This window comes from Pinus tabuliformis, chromosome 5_1 (genome assembly GCF_031772625.1).
Source record: "Pinus tabuliformis cultivar Carrire ecotype Pingquan chromosome 5_1, CPIR1, whole genome shotgun sequence".
NCBI classification, from domain to species: Eukaryota; Viridiplantae; Streptophyta; class Pinopsida; order Pinales; family Pinaceae; genus Pinus; species Pinus tabuliformis.
Window position 1 is genome coordinate 232,046,043 of NC_142305.1, and position 22,526 is coordinate 232,068,568.

General features: G+C 38.8%; 1 protein-coding gene and 1 pseudogene across 1 annotated transcript in view; one reads left to right on the plus strand and one right to left on the minus strand.

Annotated features, from left to right (window-relative positions):
- Positions 1-232: 232 nt before the first annotated feature.
- Positions 233-22,526, minus strand: part of LOC149164255 (Rubisco methyltransferase family protein) — a 120,777-nt gene continuing 98,483 nt past the window's right edge. Inside the window, exons 4-5 of the mRNA XM_089432004.1 lie at positions 864-1,121; positions 233-759 (exon numbers count right to left, since the gene is read on the minus strand). Coding sequence (XP_089288130.1) covers positions 373-759; positions 864-1,121 — 645 coding nt within the window. The 3' untranslated portion in view covers positions 233-372. The remainder of the gene's footprint in view (positions 760-863; positions 1,122-22,526) is intronic.
- On the plus strand, positions 9,927-12,216 carry LOC149164256 (hsp70-Hsp90 organizing protein 3 pseudogene; annotated as a pseudogene).

Below are 22,526 nucleotides of genomic sequence, written 5' to 3' on the forward strand. Positions count from 1 at the left end.
AATCTGTTATGACACCATTCATGGGCTAGCATGCCAGCGATCAGAAAAGATGCTGGAATGTAGAAAACATAAAAGACTGATCCCAGGGTCAATTCTACTGTCAACAACCATCTAAGAGGTATCTTTTACATTACACTTTTTCAAAATTTATTAATTTTTTTCCAGAAAAAATAAGGTAACAAAATAGAAGCAGACAGAAGCTCATAAGCCTTGACAATCTGAAAACTGGAAAAGCAGACAGAAGATTATAAGCCGTGACATTCTGGAAAGTGTAAAAGCATTCTCTAATAGGAGAGAAGCCGACCTTTGAAGGATTTCAATGTCTATCTTTTTCAGTTTATCAACTTAGCCCAACGATAAAACAGATACTCTCTAATCAGCCTCTGCAATATCTTTGCCTTTAATCCTTTTTACATTGTTCAGTCTCCGAGTTAAATCTCTCATGACATCAATAAGTGTCCCTTTCTTCTTTATACGATATTCTAGTGCTAATTTCATGGCTTCTGAATTCCCTTCTTTCTTTAGAAGCATCTCATCCTCCATTATCTTGGTTGGGAAGTGTCCCAAAGCAATGGCACATAATGCAATAATTGTGCGGAGAACATTGCTTTCAATAGCTGCACCAAGTGGAGCTTCCATTGCCAAGGACTGCAGATTGATAAGATCGTGCTTCTCTATAGACTCCAAATTCTCGGCAAACAGTACTCTTAGTGTAGCTAACAAATGACCATCCACCAAGTCCACACCTCCCAAAGTTACCTGTAAAAATATTAAAAATCATATACACACAATTTCCTGTCCTATGGAGAATTTAGGAGGTCAATAGCTTTCAGCATATGGTACTAAAAATATCAAAAACAAACCTTTTGAATTGCCCAATCATCTTGCACTTTTAAAAGAATTTCTTGCTGCCAACGAGCAGGAGATGCAAAAGCATCAGAGTGCACACCAGCAGCAACGGCAGCAGCATCCAAAAGAGCCCTATCATATTTTAGCTCAACATAATCATGTTGATTTTTAGATACTACGAATCCATAATCTATTAGAAGCAGGTCATTAGTCAAAGGACCGTAGTCTAACAATATTGGAGCATGTTCTTGTATTTGCTCCTCGGTGACAACCTGCAGAGTAACAAGACTGTCTAATGTAAAACCCCAAAAGCCTCTCCATATTAAGAATTTAATTAAACACCAATTTAACACCTAGTAATAGAAATAAAAGTACGGTTCATGTCCCATGATTCAAAAAAAGCCTGATCCGACACTAAAAAAGAGGGAAATCTTGAATAAAAGAGGAAAACCAAAAAAATACCATATTAACAGAAGATGAAAGTCAGAAAATACTGCAATTTATTACATATTAAAGTAAAAGAAAACTCGTCATGGCCCAAAGTTTACACCAATAGCCAACTGTTGTGATCTTCAGCCCCATTTATTTTTAGTATTAACCTTGACTTAGTGGGTAACATTAAGATATAATCATTAAAATATTAATATATTATTATGTATGTTTGATACTTACAAGTGACCCTGACCTTAAGGGTCACATCACTTACCCACTTATACTACAAGCAGATCTTGTATCATCACAAACATTGAGCTTATTTCATATCATTTATAACAGCATTCAATGTGTATGTTGTGTGGAATCATATTTTACTACAAGTCTATGTTGCACAAGTTTCTGGAATGTGGGAAAATCTGAAGCATTGGTACAAGTGTCTGGAACAGCTAGAAGTTTTGCACAAATTTGCAGAAAATGTTAGGTTGTGAATGTCAATAATAGAGATTAAAAAGATAATATTAAAAAAACAAAAACTAGGGAAATTTTTGGGTCAGGTGCATTAAGGAAACTTATAAAGCACTTAAAACATGTGTCAACATGTTACATTGATATTAATAAGGACCTGATATTAATATGCATTAAACTATTATTAATATAAAACTGTAAGTATAATATTAATATTATAACACAAGATTTGACCAAACAGTACAAATGCCTTTTCCAGTTTTAAAAATTGAAACATTATGGATATGTATGTCAATGGGCATGTAGAAAACAATAAATAAAGCATCATATAGCCGTCACACAGTTTTATCCAAAGTTTTCGTTACTTTTGTCAACAGGCAGCACATGTTTCAAACTTTCAATCCATGCTCTCCCTGTGCACTGTAACACTGAATCTAGTCAAAAAACTAATCTGTTGTGCTAAATTTGTTTTCAGCTCAACTTGTGCTCATATACCAAACAATTCACCTATCATCTAGTTAGCAAAAACATCAGAGTTCATGCATTTAAGAATTTATCTCATCAGGCCTCTTGATACTCAAATATTTTCACTCACTCAATGAAATGATATCTTTTTGAACCAAAAATGCTTTTTCATGAAGGGTTATGATAATGTATAAAAAGAGAAAGCATTGGAAGGAAAGTGTGTGTCTCTGTGTTTGTGTGTGTAAAAATATAATTTGTGGAGTGAATGAGTCATCTTGCCATTTTCACTATACCATTTTTTGGGATGCTTCAAAGTTCAAACAGTGAAATTTTGAGCATATTGAGGAGAGATCGAAGGGAACATATGATTAAAATTTCAAATTTTGGTTCTTTATACTTTGGAGATATATAAGTTGAAGTTAGGGTTTGTGACTAGTCCTGAAATCTGTTTTAAAAAAGTCGTCTCGAGATTTTCACTATAATTTATTTTCAAAGATGTTTCAAAGCATGAAATTTGGAGCAGATTTAGAAGACATCGGAAGGTATGTCAAGTAAAAATTTTAGATTCTGGTTCACTATAATTTTAGAGATATACACTGTGAAAGTTAGGGTTTGTGAATGGTCTTGAAATCAGTTTTAAACAAGCGAACTTGGAACTTTTGCTATATTTCGCTTTCCATGAAAAATCAGACCGTGAAAATTTGAGCATATTGAAAAAACAACTCGATGTAAGTTTGGAAAAAAAAATCATATTCTAGTTCAATATAATTTTGAAGATATACCTTATGGAAGTTAAGAGTTTTTGAATGGTCCTGAAATCAATTTCAAAGAAGTGATCATAGCATCTTCACTACATTTCTTTTTCTGGGACACTTCAAACTATGAAATTTTCAGATATCCGAGATGTGCTAATGACTCAGTTAAAAATTTCATAATCAGATATAAAGAATTCGACATGTGGCACACTATACGAATTTGCTCTAGCCTCTTGGGAAGAGGCCAACTAACAGCAAGTTTTGGGAAAGTTACCGCACAAACAAGCAGGTTGGTGTCTCTTGCAAAAATGGTGCTTAGTAGTAAGCATTGGTGTCTCCAATAGATTGGTGTCTATGAAGATCTGAAATAATAGGTTGGTGCCTACCGTGTTGATTTTATAGCTTTAGAAGGTGTTCTGCATAGGCTAGTGTCTTGTATGCAAGAGAGAAAGTCTTCTTTAGTGATTGTTTGAGAGGAACAACTAATATGATTTATTTCCCAAGGCTAATTTGGGAAAAGCATAGTAATTAATTTAATTCATTAATTTAAGTATGGGGGATTTACGCAGTGCATTATATTAGATATCATTTTTGGGATTCAACTGCGTTAAGTAAGTCATTCAAACGTATGACCATTTCCATGAGAGGTAGTCGTAACTGACTAATTTCTCATGATTTTTGAATAGTTCACTTAGCACTCATTGCATCGGGTGATGCTCACAGGGGTGAAGAAGTGGGATTGAAACTAGTGAAATGTGGAGAACGAATCACATAGCATCAATCATCACTTCCGGGGCTTGCACCCGGTAACCAGGACTTCCCAGGAGGTCACCCATCCCAGAACTCCTCTGGCTCAAGCGCGCTTAACTGTGGAGTTTTTCCCCACAATCAAGCCCACTTAGCTTGCTATCCCATTGGCTTATTTAGCAAATTACTAAGTGAAGCGAACAAAGTTCCTTCTATAAATTAATTACTCCAGAAGACTTGGAATATAAAGATATCCATGAGGTTACAAATATTATATATTAAAAATGTGTGAATAAGAATGAAAGAATAATGAATTTGCAAATGAGACGAGAGGCTTGTTTATATATCACGCAAGTGTCTCTTCATGAAGATTCATATCCTATTAGACATGCCTCGTCAGCGTAATTACTAGCTTAACTAATTATTATTTAGGATTATTATCATTTACATTATATTTATATTATTTATATATTTTATTCGTAACATTGCCTCCTTCCTCAAAAAGATTTGTCCTCAAAACTTGTGGATGAAAAAGGCTTGATCTCTTTTCTTTTTTTTGCTTCGAAAGTTTTTCTGTCTCGGAACAATCATCTTCGTCGATACAAGCTAATATGATCTTCTAAGTGACAAACAAAATTGTCGTACTGAGAAGGGATCAAACCATCCTAAATTAATCTTTTGTGGAATATTTTGATCACTGGAATTTTGTAACGACTTGTTAGCATAAAACTAAATTGAGATTACATCACTATTATCTGGAACATCAGTTTGTTGTTTTGGTTCTGACTGGTTCAAATATGTAGCATGGTTGAATCGTCCATTCACATGATTCGAATGCCGATATGGAACTTTTTTGGTTTGATTTCTCCTTACTGGGCATGTGCCAATTTTTATATTTTCTTCTAGCAAAGACGTTGTTGAGTTGGTTATGGAACATTCACTTGGGATGTTCATTGTCTGAACTGCAACATCTATGTGTGTCGTTTCTTCAACTGACTTGTCTTCTTGAGTTGTCATATTCACTGGATCAGTATTTGTTGTTTTGTCATCAACTTGAATTCCTACATTTGATGCTTCTTTCTCGATAAATTGTTGTACCTTGTTTTCTAATGACTTCTTATCCTTCTTAAGTTTCTTAATTTGCGTCAATAATTTTTCACTATGGCTTTGAAGTCGAGAAACTTCTTCATTTTTGTCAATAGTGATTTTGTCAATTTCATTTTGCATATTTTGTAATACTTGTTTACCTTCTTGAGAAATTACTTTTGAAATATCCGATATATCTTCGGGCGTTACTAAATTAGGTTTCAGTGCAACATCTTGGAGTGTTATTTTCTTCTTCTTGTAAGAAAATGTTAAAAACTTTTTCTTAGTATTTAGAATAAAGGAACCTAGAGTTTTCATCCATGGTGATCACAAAACAATGTCACTATCGTTAAAACATAAGGTTTTCATGGTAAATTGTGAGGTAAAAGTATAATCTCCAATATTTAGGTGTAAATTGCTTATATCGTATTGTTTGTTACATGTGCCAAAAATATTTGTTTCAACTATATTTGATTCAGGAATCACCAATTGGTTTAGCACATTTAGGACTAATATAATTACTTGTTTCAGCAAGACTGATAGAGATTATGATATCTCTTCCTACGAGCGATCCTTTGATTTTAAATAATGTATAAACACATTTACCAAAGGTTTTAGGAAATCTTTCATTACTAGTCTCCGTTTTACTTCTTAAATATTATTTTTTTTTTTCTTAATCCTTTCAAGCATATATAAAATTTATATTAATAATATATATACTATATATACTATATATCTCACCTCTTTTGACTTGAATGTGGCACTTCCCGACTTTTGAATTTGGACTTTGTATATTAATTTTTTTTTAATATTATAAATTTTTATGATGTCACCACACCTAATAAATATAAAGGTCACATCTTTTCATATGACAAGGTCACGGTGTTCACCAAACTTTTTAAGTAAAAAGTAAAATTTACCTTTCACGTAAAGAGATTTTGTATCCCTTTTGTTTTTTTCTTTTACTTTTAAAATACCATGGGCAATTACGATGGGTTGTTTCTAAAACCACGGCCTTCTCCACGTAAAAAGTTTTAGATATCACTTGGTATGAGATTTTGTATCCCTTTTGTTTTTTCTTTTACTTTTAAAATACCATGGGCAATTACCATGGGTTGTTTCTAAAACCACGGGCTTCTACCAGGGGATTTAAAAAAAAAAAAAAAAATCTTTATATGTACTTATTTTATTTTCTTTATTTTCTTTTTTTGAATTTGATTTTTTTTTGAATGCCCAAATGGTTGATAGTGAAATGGAGAAACTCCAAATTCTTGTAATGAAACGCTTCAACGACAACAATGTTGATGAATTTGACGGTCAAAGACCTAAATCGAAGAACACGACTCTATGCAGCGGTGGAGCGGCCAGAGGATCGACTGCTCTGATACCAAATGAAGTGAACAAAGTTCCTTCTATAAATTAATTACTCCAGAAGACTTGGAATATAAAGATATCCATGAGGATACAAATGTTATATATTAAAAATGTGTGAATAAGAATGAAAGAATAATGAATTTACAAATGAGAACGAGAGGCTTGCTTATATATCAGGCAAGTGTCTCTTCATGAAGAGTCATGTCCTATTAGACATGCCTCGTCAGCCTAATTACTAGCTTAACTAATTATTATTTATGATTATTATCATTTACATTATATTTATATTATTTATATATTTTATTCGTAACACTGAGGATAAATATTTAATTATTTAAGTGACTTAGATCTAATCTCAGCCATTTGATCTAAGTGGGTTAGGATTTAATCCTAGACATCTATCACTTTGGAGATTGAGGGTTAGGGTTTTGCTAAATTTGAAATTATAAAAAGAGCCTAAGGGATAGGATAAAGACACATTCATTTGGAGATTCCAGCAAACTTGTGAGAGTTAATTGGAGGTTTAAGACGTTGAAGACACAAGAAAAGAGCTGCAGAAATTTTCCAAAGCGCAAGGACAGTGATCAGCTGCATGTGTGAGGCCAAGTAGGCTGTTTTGGCACATGGGAAGAAGCTGTGAGGTTTTCAACAAGTGGCACATGTGGGAGAAGGAGATTGCTAATGTTGGAAATTTTCTGAATATTTCCAGGTTTAAATCTGCTGTAATTTATGTATTTCTAAGAGTCAATTTCCTTGGTAAGGGAGCCCATAATTTTCCATAAAAGAATTAACGAAGGAGATTTTGTTTGGGGCAATTTCATTGTGTTTTTGTGGCAATTTTTGTGACTGATTTTCTGCAAAACCGCACTGCTAATTTTCCGAGTTAAAAGTACCAAAGCATTTATGTTATACAGTTTTACAAATTTTATTTTACAGCAGAAAATTGATTTGACGAGTTAAAATAATTTCTAGGAAAAAAATAGCTATAGGAAACTTTTTACAAATTTTATTTTACGGCTGAAAATTGATTTGATGAGTTAAAATAATTTCTAGGAATAAAATAGCTACAGGAAACTTAAATCTGAAGTCCGTACTTAAAAATTAACATGGTATCAAAGTACTAGAAACTCTGAAGAAGAAAAGATCAGTAGCACAAGGGTTATAACAGCAAAATTTATTCAACATATTTTTATTTTCAACAAGGGTTTTGTGTCTAAAAGTTTAACATGGTCTCAAGAATCTTATTTTTCCTTCCACTTGTCCGTTAGCCTGCGGATGATATGGTGTGGTAACTCTATACTTGATCTTATATTTCTCCATTAAATCTTCAATGAACCTGGATGTAAACTGAGTTCCTCCATCTGTAGCTATCTCCTGCAGTATCCCAAACCTAGTGAAAATTCCCTCATGAAGAAATTTTGCTACAGCTTGTTCAGTTACAGTTGGAAGTGCCTTGGCCTCCATCCATTTCATGACACAATCTGTGAATACCAAGATGTAGGAGTTATAGTGAGGAGGGTTGATTGGCCCAATGAAGTCAATCACCCATCTATCAAAGAATTCCAATACTAGTTGTTGTTGTACCAACATCTCATTAGATTACATAGGTCTTCCTAAGAGCTGGTAGTTGTCGCCATAGTTTTAAAACTCCGACTCGGCCGAGGATCGACTCCGACTCTGACTCCGAAACGGTAATGACTCGGCCGGCTCGATTTCAGTGACTCGGTCGTTGTAAAAAATACATTAAATATTTATTTTTTTAATAAAAAACATAATTTTAAAGATTTTCATTCATGTTTCCAAACACATAGCATTATAATATAGATGGAAGACAACATATGATCAAAGTAGGTTCATGAACCAATCCATTATATCAAAATGGTACCCAATGGCAATACATAGTCAACTGTCATACATGATCAAAGACTCAAAACAAAAAACACATAACCAAGGAGGCTAGAAATGGCCTCTACAACAAAAGTAAATTGTGACTAGACTCCAGTACTAGTACTACAGCTACTGGCTAGTAGCTACTGCCAGAGGAGCCAAGATCATGTCGATCAATCTCTGGATCATCATCAGAGTCAAACAGGGGGCCCCATGGCTCCTCATCATCATCATCATCTCCAACTGCAGCTGTAGAAGTGGTACCACTAGCAGGCTGTGCAACTGCAGCAGATGCAAGCTGAGATAGAGTAGATATGCGGATGCGCTTCTGTCGTCGCTGAGCAGAGGAAGCACCTACAACTGGAGTCCTTGCTGGCTGTGAGACTGAGGCTGGTGGATTGGGATCTGCATTCAACTGAACAGCATGTTCAAGTTCAACTGATGTCTCGATATCTAAATCTAAATCAAGATCCTCATCAGGATCAAACTCTGCTGGACGACTCTCCACTACCCAATCTGATGTTGGATCAACGTCTTCCAACACAATGGGATCTGAATCAGGTCTTTTGTTCAGCAAATGGTTTCGTTTGAGCCGGAGGTTGTATTGGACATAAACTAGATCATTTAACCGTTTTTGATCCAAACGGTTTCTCTTCTTTGTGTTACTTGGGAGCAGGAGCAAAAACGGGAGCGGGAGCGACATTTTTAGAAGCTCCTAGTTTGGGAGCGAATCCCAAAGGAGTTCGACAACCAATGTCACTAACATCAAGGTACATAGAGGGATTGGTGCTCTTGATTAAATATGAGTTCCATACCCTAATACATGACAAAATTCAATGGAAACATTGCAATCCTCCAATCCTGAAATCCTGAAAAACTGATAAGTCTGTTGGATTTTGAATGAAATCTAAAATTCTACTTTCTCCATATGAAATCCAATGAGGCTGAAACCACTCTCAAACATCCTGAGTCATTTCATGGTACTGTTAAAAATTTAAGTTAAAGGATGAAAATTAAGATTAAGGAGAATGTCACTTTTACTTTAAGAATTTAACATTACCATGAAATTTGAATAGCATATCAATAGTAGAGAGCATTTGAGTGTGTTAAATAGGGTTTGGGAGGGGGAAATGGACCCCAAATAACATTAAGCTAATTCATAAAACACCTTGAAGTCCAAACCAATCAACAAACCCCTTAAAATTTCATTAAAATAATGTTAAATCGTTGTTTTAGTGGGTTACGGGCCGCTGTTTGTGACTCGGCCGAGTCAGTACGGGAAACAGCCGAGTCGGCCGAGTCATCGCTGACTCGGTCAACTGAGCCATTTTTTGTACCGAGTCACTCCGGAGGGCAATGGAACGGACCAACTCAATCGTTTCCGTTTCGAAACGGCCGTTTTTTAAAACTATGGTTGTCGCACCAATTTACATACTCGTTGGCGTCTTTGAAGATCATAAGCCATACAGGAAAGGGGAGGATGTTATGGATCAAAAATAGACATAAAATAATGTAAATATAGATAATAATACTACCTCATAAATAATGATTAATTAGTGATTAGTTAGTGAAGAGGTATGTCCCTAAGGGCATGACCATTCATACAGGGACACCTGCCTAGGTGTATAAGCGGGCCCTCATTGTAACATTCATCACTTGTACATTTTTTATATATAATAAATTATTATTACAAAATACCGTTTTGTGTATTTTTACATTAAAGACAACAAGCTATAAGTTTTGTTGTTTCACTGGTATCAGAGCCATGCCGCACAATATAAACATGTGAGTCCTTGAACGTTGTTCGCCGCACAATATGCCTTTACGTTTAAGTCCTGAATTCATGGAGCAGTTTAGTAAAATTCAAGAAGCATTTCAGCGTTCAGAAAAAACATGTGCAAAAGCTACAGCATGTTTTAAGAAAAGTTATGCAAAAATCAATAATAAGGAAGATGATAGCGACAATGAAGAAATGAAACAAGAAGATGAACAATATCATAACAATGAAGAAGACGCAGAAGTTTCGGGCAAACTTAACTGCATGAGACTGCAGGTACAAACCAGTCTTTTCTTCTTCATGAGGAAACTAATGGTCTGAGATTTGAAGTTGGTGAGGGGGATGTGAGTATTTCTGCTATGGTTGTCTCCATTCAAAACATGGAACTGAAAGACCCTGAATGTGGTCCAATTGGTGTGGTGCCAGTTACTGACAGCAAAGATGTGGTATCTTGTCCACTGCCTGATTCCACAACCACTACCATATCTGAGAATCTGGATAGCTTTTCTTCTTGATTCTGAGTCCAATTCAGTGTCCACATCTGAATCTGCAAATTCATCTTCTCTTGTTGCATTTCACACTGAAAACAAATCTGTGTCTAATGTATCTGAAAGTGATGGGGCTGCTAGTATGCTATACTCAGAAATTGAGGTTTCTTTCACATTTCCAAATGTAGAGATGGAAACTTCTACAAAACATTTCTTTGAAGCTATAGCTCTTGCTCTGGCCAATCATGTTTTATATTCAAATCGTTCTGCAGCATATGCTTCATTACATAAGTATAATGAAGCTCTTCAGGATGCTAAGAAAACAGTGGAATTTAAGGCAGATTTGTCCAAGGGTTACAGCAGACTTGGGGCAGCATATGTTGGACTTGGAATATAGGATGATGCAATTTCTTCTTACAAAAAGGGCCTGGAGTTTGATCCTTCAAAAAATCAGGCCTTGTTGATGCACAGGCAGCAAGTAGATCTCGGGCCGCATCCTCTCCATTTGGAAACATATTCCAGGGGCCAGAATTGTGGGCAAAATTAACAGCTGGCCCAAAAACAAGATTGTATTTGCAGCAACCTGATTTTGTTAAAATGATTCTTAAGAAAAATCTTAACATTAATATATATCTTAATGATCAACGCATGATGCAGGTTTTGGGTGTGTTACTAAATGTTAACTTACGTAATGCCACATCAGAGGAGGATGCTTTTGAGCATACTAGTTCACCCAAGCCACAGCCAAAACAAGAACCAGAACCTCAGCCAGAGCCAAAGTCAGAACCAATGGATATTCCAGATGAGGAGAAAGAGAAGGCGGCTCGGAAAGCAGAGGCACAGAAGGAAAAGGAACTTGGAAATGCAGCTTATAAGAAGAAAGATTTTAAGGTTGCTATTCGGCATTATTTGAAAGCAATGGATCTGGATGATGAAGATATCTCCTTCTTAACAAACAGAGCAGCTGTCTATTTGGAAATGGGGAAGTATGAAGATTGCATTAAAAACGGTGACAAGGCTGTTGAAAGAGGGAGGGAGCTTCATTCAGATTTTAAAATGATTGCACGGGCTTTGACTAGAAAAGGAATTGCATATGTTAAGAAGGCTAAATGTTCCAAGGACTATGAGCCAGCAATTGAAACTTTCCAGAAAGCACTTACAGAGCATCGTAATCCAGATACATTGAAGCAACTTAATGAAGCTGAGAAAGCAAAGAAATATTTGGACCAACAGGAAGATTTTGATACAAAGTTGGCAGAACTCTATCCAGTTGATCAGATGCAACCAACTGTTGTACCTTCAATGAACAATCAGGTTGATGAGACAGACGGATTAACTAAACGTCGGAAGGGTGATAATCAGAATAAAGGTGGAGAAATTATGGGAATCCGGGGTTTGGATCAACAATTTATAGATAAACCTCGAACAATGGAACAGGAAAAATCAGGTCCTGGAGAGCGTAATGTGGATAAGGCTGCAGATAAATCTTTAGATAGACCTAAAGAGGGGTTGGAGAAAGAGATGATTGAGATCACAAAGGGGAAAGGCCAGAGTGTTCTTACAAGTCTATTGGTGAAGAGCACGCAGGTGAAAGGCCACAAGATAGGAATCAAGATGAAAAAAATAAAGATGACCGTAATAGGTCACGATATAGTGAGTCTACAACATAGAAGCCCCACCCTGATGATCAGACCTTAGATTCCATCTATCTGGACGATACGATAGTTGAATCCTTTTTCCAAATCAACTTGCTGGAAGCCGCAATTAATTTCATACCTGTCGATCCATCGCTGCTGGCTGTCACCTTGGAAGCAGGAGTTAATCCCATACCCGTCGATCCGTCACTGCCAGCTGCCACCTTGTTTCCACGAAGGGTCCAATAAATGAACCGTCAACGTTTGTGACTTTACATCTGGCTATGTTTATTCGGTCCATTCATTCAATCACAAGGCGTAAGGTTAAGTGCATGAGTCATAAAAGTTATTACATAATTACACAAAAGTTATAAAAATTATATAAATTACATTACATATATATATAAATAAAAAATACAAAAATCGAGCAATCCTAATCCCAAGGTGGTACTGTCAATGATTACACATGCCAAAATGACGCAGTCAAATGAAGAAATTATTAGCAATTAAGCTTTGAGGACAAAGCTTTTCGAAAAAAGGGGCAATGTTACGGATCAAAAATAGACAAAATAATGTAAATATAGATAATAATACTACCTCAAAAATAATGAATAATTAGTGATTAGTTAGTGAAGAGGTACGTCCCTAAGGACATGACCGTTCATAAAGGGACACCTGCCTTGGTATATAAGCAGGCCCTCATTGTAACATTCATCACTTGTACATTTTTTATATATAATAAATTATTATTACAAAATAACTTTTTGTGTATTTTTACATTAAAGACAACAAGCTATAAGTTTTGTTGTTTCAAAGGATACCTCCTCCCAAATGATGAGGGACAAGTAGATTTCAGCCGTAGCAACCTCCATGGGAGCCCTATTCTCTCTGACTCTGACTAACCATTAATTGCATAAGGTACATACAGCAATTTTGGCTGGGGGGAGATGACGAGTGTCCAAAATGGCACATTTTCAACACCCGCCCCTAACCTTTTTGATGTCATTCTTCCACTTTCCATTCCTTGCTTATGCATTTTTCATCCATTATTACCCTATTTCTGGTGAAGGTATGAATAATCTCTTTTTCGCCACTTTTACACTTATTCTTATGCATCATGTTGTGAAATTGTCATATTTCATACTAACATTGTCAGACAAGAGCAAAGGTCAGTGGTTGCAACTCCTTCGTGTTGCCGCAACACCAGCTGCAACCCCACAACAAGTGGGGCTAGCCAACAAGGTGTTGCAACTCCAAGTGTCACAACTCTCCTCCATGCCATTGTTGCAACTCCGGCGTGGCCACTTATAGAAGATAAGGATGTTGCGACTCGCTTGTGACCAATGAAGTTGTTGCAACTCATGAATGCCATGTTGCGAACAAAATCCTTAGATTTTGTGTTGCTACAACTCCCATTGTTGCAACTCCAGCATACTATGCCAGCTCATCGATCAATGCTCCAACAGCATGCTCAGCAGAAATCTCTCACTATCTAAGATGACGGAGGCAAGCGGGTGACCGATTAAGGACGATTCATTTGCCAACGAGGCCCAGCGAATCTGAGTCAACTTTTGTTTAGTTCATACCAATTTATGAACTGACTGTTGTAACAAGGTGAGTCGCCTTATTCTCTCAAGTTGTCTAATCTTTCACTTAGTTTAGACAAAAAGCATTTCTATCAATACCTAGCTTCCTTCGAAGCCCGGGGGGGTAGGAAAGGAGAGGAAGAAATTCATTGCTAAACCATTGTGTAATTTTCTCCATTCTTTGCAATAGAAAATCTTTGCTACTCCAATTGCTCGATGTTAATTTCGTGATCGTGTGAACTTAAAATTTCATGGTACCTCGTTTAAAGAGGTGGGGCCCCCTCCTTAGCTTCATATTGTTATGTAGCATTAGAAGATTACGTAATTAAGATATCAATTCCAAAGTTAAACAATTAACTACGTAATTTCATATAGATTTGCATGTTCTTGGAAATCTTGGTTGTTGTTGCAACTCGCCTGTAGCTTTACTTTTACTCTATTTTCAGTATCAATTTACAGTTGAGAATTGTGTGAAGTTTGCATATCATTTCTACGTTATTTGCTTGTCATTCATTGCATCATAGGCACGTTCCATTACATAATTGTTACAACAAACCAAGAATATCATCTACTTGAACAAGTCACTTCTAGCAGTTGGTGTGTTTAATTTTCTACAAGCATGTTTACTTTCATGAATTGTGATTTACTTTCCCTGCAATTTACCTTTTTACAAGAGCGTTTTATTTCTTGCAAAGTCTGGTGTGTTTAATCAAATCAGTGACCTGTGAAAGCATCTTTATCTTGTACTTTGACAACCCTCGTATTGCTGCAATTTCAGGATACAATAGATTGTACTAGCATATATTGTGCATGACAGTTTGCAAGTTCCCAACAAACCTCGAATTGACAATTTAAATGTACAGCTAATCAATTGCTTGCTAAGATAAATAGAAGTAATTGAAAAGCCTATCACTATGATAGAGATGATTAGGTCAACAACCCCTATTGGGTGTTTCTAGCCCTCAACAATAGTGACATGTCCCAAGTTGACCCATCAATCCATAGGTGTGTGTGACATGGTGATCATGGAGTGGGAGAAACTTCAAAAAAGGTACCACAACCATGAGACTAGCTATTGGGGGGCCAACATCTTGAGTTTAATGATGTAAAGAAGGAGCAATCATGGTGGCATGAGTTACCCTTTTCCTCGGCTTGCTTTTTCCACCCCTTTGGCGTGTCTTATACTTTAATGAGTTGTCTTCATTTGGTGCAGAGCTTAGGAACCCAGGCTTGCTTTATGCTTTTCTAATACCCCTTTAAGATTTAGCAGTTTCTTGCTCATCAGGTTGGGACATTTAGGAGTTTCTTTATTTAGATGAAGCATTAAACGCTTAAGGAACTAGGTGATGTTGAATTTCCACAATCTTGGGTCTAGGTTAGAATCTTAAAATCTTTGATGCTACCAAACCAAGAATCTCAACCAAAACAACTTTGCACAGCGGAAAATATAAAGCAGTAAATCACATATGCACAAGTATACACAATTTTAACAAATATTGTACACTAATGTACAACCCAATCTTCGTTATATCAAACCAAATTTGAATAATACAACAGTCTATGGTATACAAGATACAATGAAAAACTTCACTGCGCAAACTTGATGTCATATCTTCTTTTCCTATATCTAACCTCTTCCACTCTCTCCATGATTCCTTCTTGGCAGTTGTAGGAGTACCCTTGCTCCCCCTGACCATGCGCTCTGCTTGGACTGTGAAGTCTCCCTCTGAATCTACAAGCTCCCTCTCGAACTCGACTGCGTTGAGTCTCTGGAATTCGGACCTTCTCGGGAAGGTGAACGTTCTTCTCAGGAACCTGTATCTACTCCTCTGAAGCCTACACCTGCACCTGCTTCACTGGAACCTGCACCTGCTCCACCTGCTTCTTTCCATGATCCACAAGCTTGCATGTCAACCTGTAGAGACCATACACTCTCTAACTCCAAGCACAATACCATTGGAGCTAAAGCCTTTGGGCCTGAGTCTTACCTTCCCATCCTAGAACAAGACCTCAAACTCCTTCCTCTCGATCATCGAGACGAAAATCACACTATATCTAAGTCCTGGTACAAACAGTACATTCTAGACCCGAATCACACATCCTGTCTCCATCTTGAATGGCAAAAATCCCGATCCTCGGATCTCCAATTGACTCTTGTCACCCAACACCATGTGCAACTTCGAGTCCCATTCAGCGAAAGTCTCAAAAACTTCCTATGACCCTGTCATATGCTTCGTTGCACCACCGTCCACGTACCATCCATCCTCATCGATAGCACCCTGTGATAAATGAGAAATCATAACAGGGTCCTCCTCTTCCAATCTCCTGGTGAGATCATCTATCTCAGCTGAAGTGGCAACGCCGGCGACCTGCTTTCCTTTCCGCTTCTCATCATCTCCCTTCTTCTTCATCGGACATCTCGACAAATAATGACCCATCTCACCACAATTGAAACTCTTGACTTTACTCATGTCCTTCTTTTGCTTACCCTTCATTCGTGCTGCAAGTGCCATGTTATCATCAAAAGACTTCCTCTTTGGATGAAGATCCTCGTCTCACAACTCTTCCTGAATGGAGTCACCCCACAGCCTATCCCAGTTTGGCAACTTTTCTTTGGCAACGATTCCTTTGATGAAGGGCCTCCATTCCTCGGTGAACCCTTTCAAGGCAATCCTTACCATATCTCCATCTGAGATAGTCACACCGATGGCAACAAGCTCATCTTTGACTTGAGACAATCTCGTCAGATACGAAGTCACGCCTTCACCCTTTATCATCTTGGTGGACTTCAACTTATCCTCCACTACCAATACTCGGATCTCGTTCTTATTCTGGAACAAATTCTGAAGAGCCATCCACATCTCATGTGTAGTTTTCTTCCCGGACAAATGAGATATTAGGGCATCCTTCACACCATCTAGGATGATCAATCTCGCCCTCGTATCCAAATCCTTGTACACTTCTAGCTCCTTTGGGTCAGTTGGCTTCTTTATGGCTTTCTCGGCGAACTCCCAGATCCTGTTGACCTACAAGACCAACTTGATCCTTTCCTTCCATGGACTATAGTTGGACAACCCCTCCAACCTGTCCTCATACCGAATAACAACCTGCAACTTCGACGTTGTCACCTACAATGTGACCAACTCCCTCTTAAGTTGTACTTCGTTGTGCCCAACTCTGACTCACTGACTTCCAAAGTAGCTCAGACACGCTCTGATACTATGTTGAATTTCCACGATCTTGGGTTTGTTACCCACCACTTCGTGGGTGATATCCCCAGGAGAAATTTTTCTCCATGATGGACCTCAGTCGGCAGCCCCTTGCAACCTCCTGTTGGCTCGTTGTGCTATTCCTCTGCCACCTGAGGCAGCCATGTGGTCCCTCACCCACCTGTATTGATCGTATGTTTGAAAGTGGGCCTCCTGAATCTAAAGGTATGTCCTGTCATTTGGTAATTGAAGATTGGGTTTACTTCTCATGGATACTTCTGGGTATGGATTGATGGGGGGATTTAGCGAAAAGGGTGGGCTTAGTTTGTGCTCATCCTCTTGATCTCTTTTAGATGTTACCCTTGGATCTTAGTCCCGTGGGATCTCCTTTATCAACCATTTAGTTCTAGGGTGGTACTACTTGGGAAAACCTGACTTTGCGTGCGTGGTCACGCTCTTTTACCCGCATATATTACTCCCTTTCCACTCATTATACCCCCATTCATCATTTCTCCCACCTGGGTCCACATAGGGCCAGCCTCTCTATCCCCTTGCCCCCATCTTGGGTCATGCCTAGAATGATGCCCCGGAGGTTGAAGCAACTAAAAGAAAAAGAAAAAAGCATAATTGGCCATATTTAACAGGAAATTGTACCAAAAAAATGCAAAAGATGGTCGGGGCAAAAATAATCAGCACATGGGCAAAAGCCAATACATGAGCTCTACCCCAATCCATGGTCATCACCCTGGTTCCATAAGCCCTAGATGAGCCTCCTTTATCATTCAAGAACCCATGATTGTCCCAACCCCTAGACGGCAATTGACCACCCTACCTAAAAGGGGGTAATCATTGTTATATCTTACACATCATGCTCTTGTCCTTTGAGCCCCGAGCAATTAATGAAAGAAAATTCATAAAAGGAAAAAGGCATATAAAGAAGGGTGGAAAAATCAAGGTTGGGGCACCTCGTGTACCACGATTGCTCCGTCCTACACATTACATACCCAAGTGTGGGCTTCCCCTTATCCAACTACCCCTATGCCCCAATATGTGGCACAGGGTTTCCCCTCTCATTCCCTTTTCCATTCCACTTAATTATCACTTGCCACCCCCATTAGAGGGATGTACCTTGGACATACTACTCCCTTTAAGGGTTTAAACCAATGTTTTAAAACTCCAACTCCGACTCCGACTCCGGCTCGGTATCGACTTGGCCAGCTCGATTTCAATGACTCGGTCGTTGTAAAAAATACATTAAATATTTATTTTTTATAAAAACACATAATTTTAAAGATTTTCATTCATGTTTCCAAACACACAACATTAGAGTATAGATAGAAGACAGCATATGATCAAAGTAGGCTCATGAATATATCCATTATATCAAAATGCCACCCAGTGCACTGTCCAATACATACGCGATGATGATATAGAGATCAAAACAAAAACACATAACCAAGGAGGCTAGAAATGGCCTCTACAACAAAAGTCTCTAACCAGTACTACTGGCTACTGCTAGTGTTGCCAACATCATCTGGCTCAGTGTTACTTGGGAGCGGGAGCGAAAGCGGGGAGCGAGAGCGAAAACGGGAGCGGGAGCGACATTTTCTTAAGCTCCCGGTTTGGGAGCGAATCCCGAAGGAGTTCGACAACCAATGTCACTAACATCAAGGTACATAGAGGGATTGGTGCTCTTGATTAAATACGAGTTCCATACCCTAATACATGGCAAAATTCAATGGAAACGTTGCAATCCTGAAATCCTGAAAACTGAAAAACTGATAAGTCTGCTGGATTTTGAATGAAATCTAAAATTCTACTTTCTCCATATGAAATCCAATGAGGCCGGAACCACTCTCAAACATCCTGAGTCATTTCATGGTAATGTTAAAAATTTAAGTAACCATGAATAGCGTATCAATACTAGAAATCAGAGTCAGACAGAGAAACCCATGAGTCAGATAGGGAAGCCCAGGGAGTCCCCAAAAATAAAAATAAAAATAAAAATAAAAAAACCTTTTTTTGGGTTCAATGGTCGTTGTACGTAACCTGGCCGGGTTGATAAGGACTCGGCCAAGCCGGTCGGGTTAATGTCGAGCCAACCGAGTTGTGTAACAACTCGGCCAGCTCGGTATTAATCCAGCCGGCCGAACCGGTTCATAGGCCAGGTCACAAAATCCAAGGCTGGCTCAGACCAACTCGGCCGAGTCGGTTCCGAGTCGGTCATTTTTTAAAACATTGGTTTAAACCACCTAATATGGTACTTGGTTAACCCCCTTTGGAGCTTGGAGACACTAGCACATGCCAAAACCCACTACGGAAGGGCATGCCATTATGAAGTGCCCACTTTGTTATCCATGATTTGTAAACTCTTTTATCCAATTATTTTAATGACTAGTTGTATTCAAAGCCTAGGGGACGCATTGGATCTTATGTCGGATTACATGTGGTTTCCATTTGGGTTTGGTCTCCCTGTACGGGATCCTAACCCCTAGATGTCTACATTGGCACATATAGGGTGTGCATAGAGAGCCATTGGCCTCCACAGCAGCAGACAGCACTCCACGGATCTTCATCGATGCTCAGAGACTACTAGCGATCCACTTTTGGGATGATGGTGATATGCTTGGTACATTATGCCCAGCAGGCCCCCACAGGAGCCCCACACTCTTGGCAAGTGTCCCAGGACTTGTACGATGTCATGGCAACATTCATTCCACCACTCAGACACTTGCAGAGGATCTACAAGCATCTCTGATTCATATGGAGACCCATGGGGTCATTTATGTGCCCTCAGACCCACTGGGAACACCACAGGTCTACTACTAGGAGAACAAGGGGCCACCCCCTTGTCCATCATATTTCAAGGAATTTATTCCTCAGTATGGCACTCCAGGACATTATTAGGCCTTTGGAGGGCCCCATGACATGTACATATTATTATTTGGCCCCTTGTGAGGCTTATTTTACACTTGTGAGCTAGTTTCGTGGGCTTGTCACCAATAGGGATTTTATTTGCACAATATTTTATCATTAGGGGCTAATGTATGCCCATAGGCTAATTCGAACTCCTTAGGAGGCTATATATTGATGTTAGATACATTGGATGAAGTTGACTTTCCAAGCCTTCTTGATCAAGAAACCAAGTTCTTACTCAACATCCTTGACTCCATATCCCCAAGTGAATTAGGCACTAATCCCTCAAAAAGGGTGATCATTTTAACCCTATTTTTACCATTTTCCCCTTTTTCCCTAGGTTTACCCCCATTAGGTCACCTAGGGCATCAATTTCCCAAGAATTGACCCAAGGAAAAATTTTGATCTCCTACAGGCTACTGCGCCGGTGGGTCCCCTCCCTCTCCTCCAAATTTGAGGCAATTCTAACAGTTGAATCTCCGAGAATCCCAATCCCTAGCTCTAGGATCGAATTTTGCCTAGGCATCCCCAAGGCTAGACCATGACCGGATCAATTCAACCTTTTGAAGGAAATATTCGTGTTTGGTCCTTTCCTTTCACCTTGTCCAGGATAGGAACATCATTGGTTGCTACATTCCATCCCCGAACCTAGACTGGGTCCACTTGGCCCGTGTGGTCCCACTTCTCAATAAAGATTATTTGTCAGGGACCATCTGGAAATCCAAGTTTCCTAAGGATTATAGGGATTGAGAACCTCGTCTATAAGCCTATTCCTTCTCCTTCAACCCTCCAATCCTCACCCCTTACCCCTGGAGGACCAAGTCCCTTGCTTAAAGAGAAAAGCAAGTTCCATTCTTCACTCCATCCTTGGGAAAGGGTTTCCAGGGTCACTTTCCACCTATCCATTGGCATATACTTTACAAGTGATCCCTACACTACTGGAACTCCTCCCATCGATGAAAGTCCGTAAAGAGCAGGGAGACTTAGTTGTCGTGAAACTAGGCTAAGCCTCCACCGTTGCCCTTAACGTAGTAGTTGCCCTCTTAGGAGCCCCTTTTAGGTCCCTACTAGTTTGAGTGGTAACAGGGTCTAGGTTAGAATCTTAAAATCACTAACGCTAGCAAACCAAGAATCTCAACCATAACTACTTTGCACAATGGAAAATATAAAGCAGTAAATCACATATGAACAAGTATACACAAATTTTAACAAATATTGTACAATAATGTACTACCCAATCTTTGTTATATTACGCCAAATCTGAATAATACAACAATCTATGGTATACAAGATACAATGACAAACTTCGTTGCGCAAACTCGATGGCGTATCTTGTACTAGCGGTCCTTCGCACTAGCTGCCCCTTAGTCCTTCAAAGGACAACACATCGAGACACCAAGAGGGATGCCACCTAACAATGTTGCATGTCACTTTTCTAGCATGTACACAGGCTAATCCAATCTTCTCTCTAGGTAGGCCTAATCCCGAGCTCCAAACTACCACGCGGACAATCACCTTTGTCCATCAAGGTCTTGCACTTCGGCACCAACCTTCACCCAACCTTCAGCTCCTCTTCATCACTTCAAGATAGTTTGTCTAGGGCTACTTTGTGCTATCAACACGTTGCCCTCCACAAGACCAATGATGTCCAATCCTTCACTGCGAAATCTGCTCCTAATTGAAGTCCTATCACCACCCAAGTCAACTCCAATACATGGCTTCCACAAACCGCAATACTCTAATCCAAATTTGGTCAATATCCTTGACCCGCCACGGTTGATTTGAGTTTGCTGCAATGTTGCAATTCTGCGTCTGGTTAGGGCACTAACCTCAGTCCCTAAGAGCCCTTTAATGCACCCAGAATTATCTCTCCTAACTGCAGCATACAGTTAAATTTGGCAACTAGGGCCAAACTCCACCTTGGACAGCTCATATGATGGAGCTGATATTTTTATTGGATTCCTCTCAAAAGGGGTAAGATTGATCTAAAGATCATCTCATTCTGACATGTACAAATGGAATTATCAATTTATTTTGTTTATGGACAAATTATCAAGGTCGGCCAACAATCTAATGTAGGCTCAGAAGCCCAAAAGACACGTCTATTCATACTCAACGTTGCACATAAATAAGAGTATCTACCTCATTTGGACACTCATCTCTCACACATCTCTCTCTCATCTGATTAGGTCGTACACATTTCTGGGCAACCTCTCTCTCCACACATGCGAAGGACAAGACAGCAATTTTATGTTTTGGGCGTTGACCAAATTGCAAGAGGGTTTGACCAGCGTTGAACGAGCTGCAGTTGACCAAGTTTGATTGTGTTTTTCTTTGGGAATATTCTGTTTGGACAGGCTGCATTTCTGGGCACAGAAATCAAGGCAATTTGAGTTGTTTGACCAGCATTGACCGCAAGGAAGTTAACCACAGGTTTGACCTCTGCGTTGACCGAGTTTGACTAATATTTTCGGGATTGTTTTGGGCTGATTTGGATTGTTGTTGGAGGCTGAGTTCACTGGGTTTAACCGAGCTGATTTGGAAGAGAAACTCTACGCCGTTGACCAGCGTTGACTTTCTGGTTAGGGCTTCTTGTGACTGCAGTTTGATTGGACAGATTTCACTGTGATTGGGCAAGTGAAATTTGTATATTGTACTCTCTCTATTGAACTTCTGAAGAATAATAAGAAAAATTGATCAAAGTGTTTCCCCACATTGGGGTTTGTCCCTGGCATGCACCACATCTTGTGTCCTCTTGTCTTGGCTTGTCTTCTACTATTTTTATTTATGTTCTATCTGCATTTACTGTCATGTTAATGTGATTGCTAATCTGGAAATTGATATTGGGCTAAT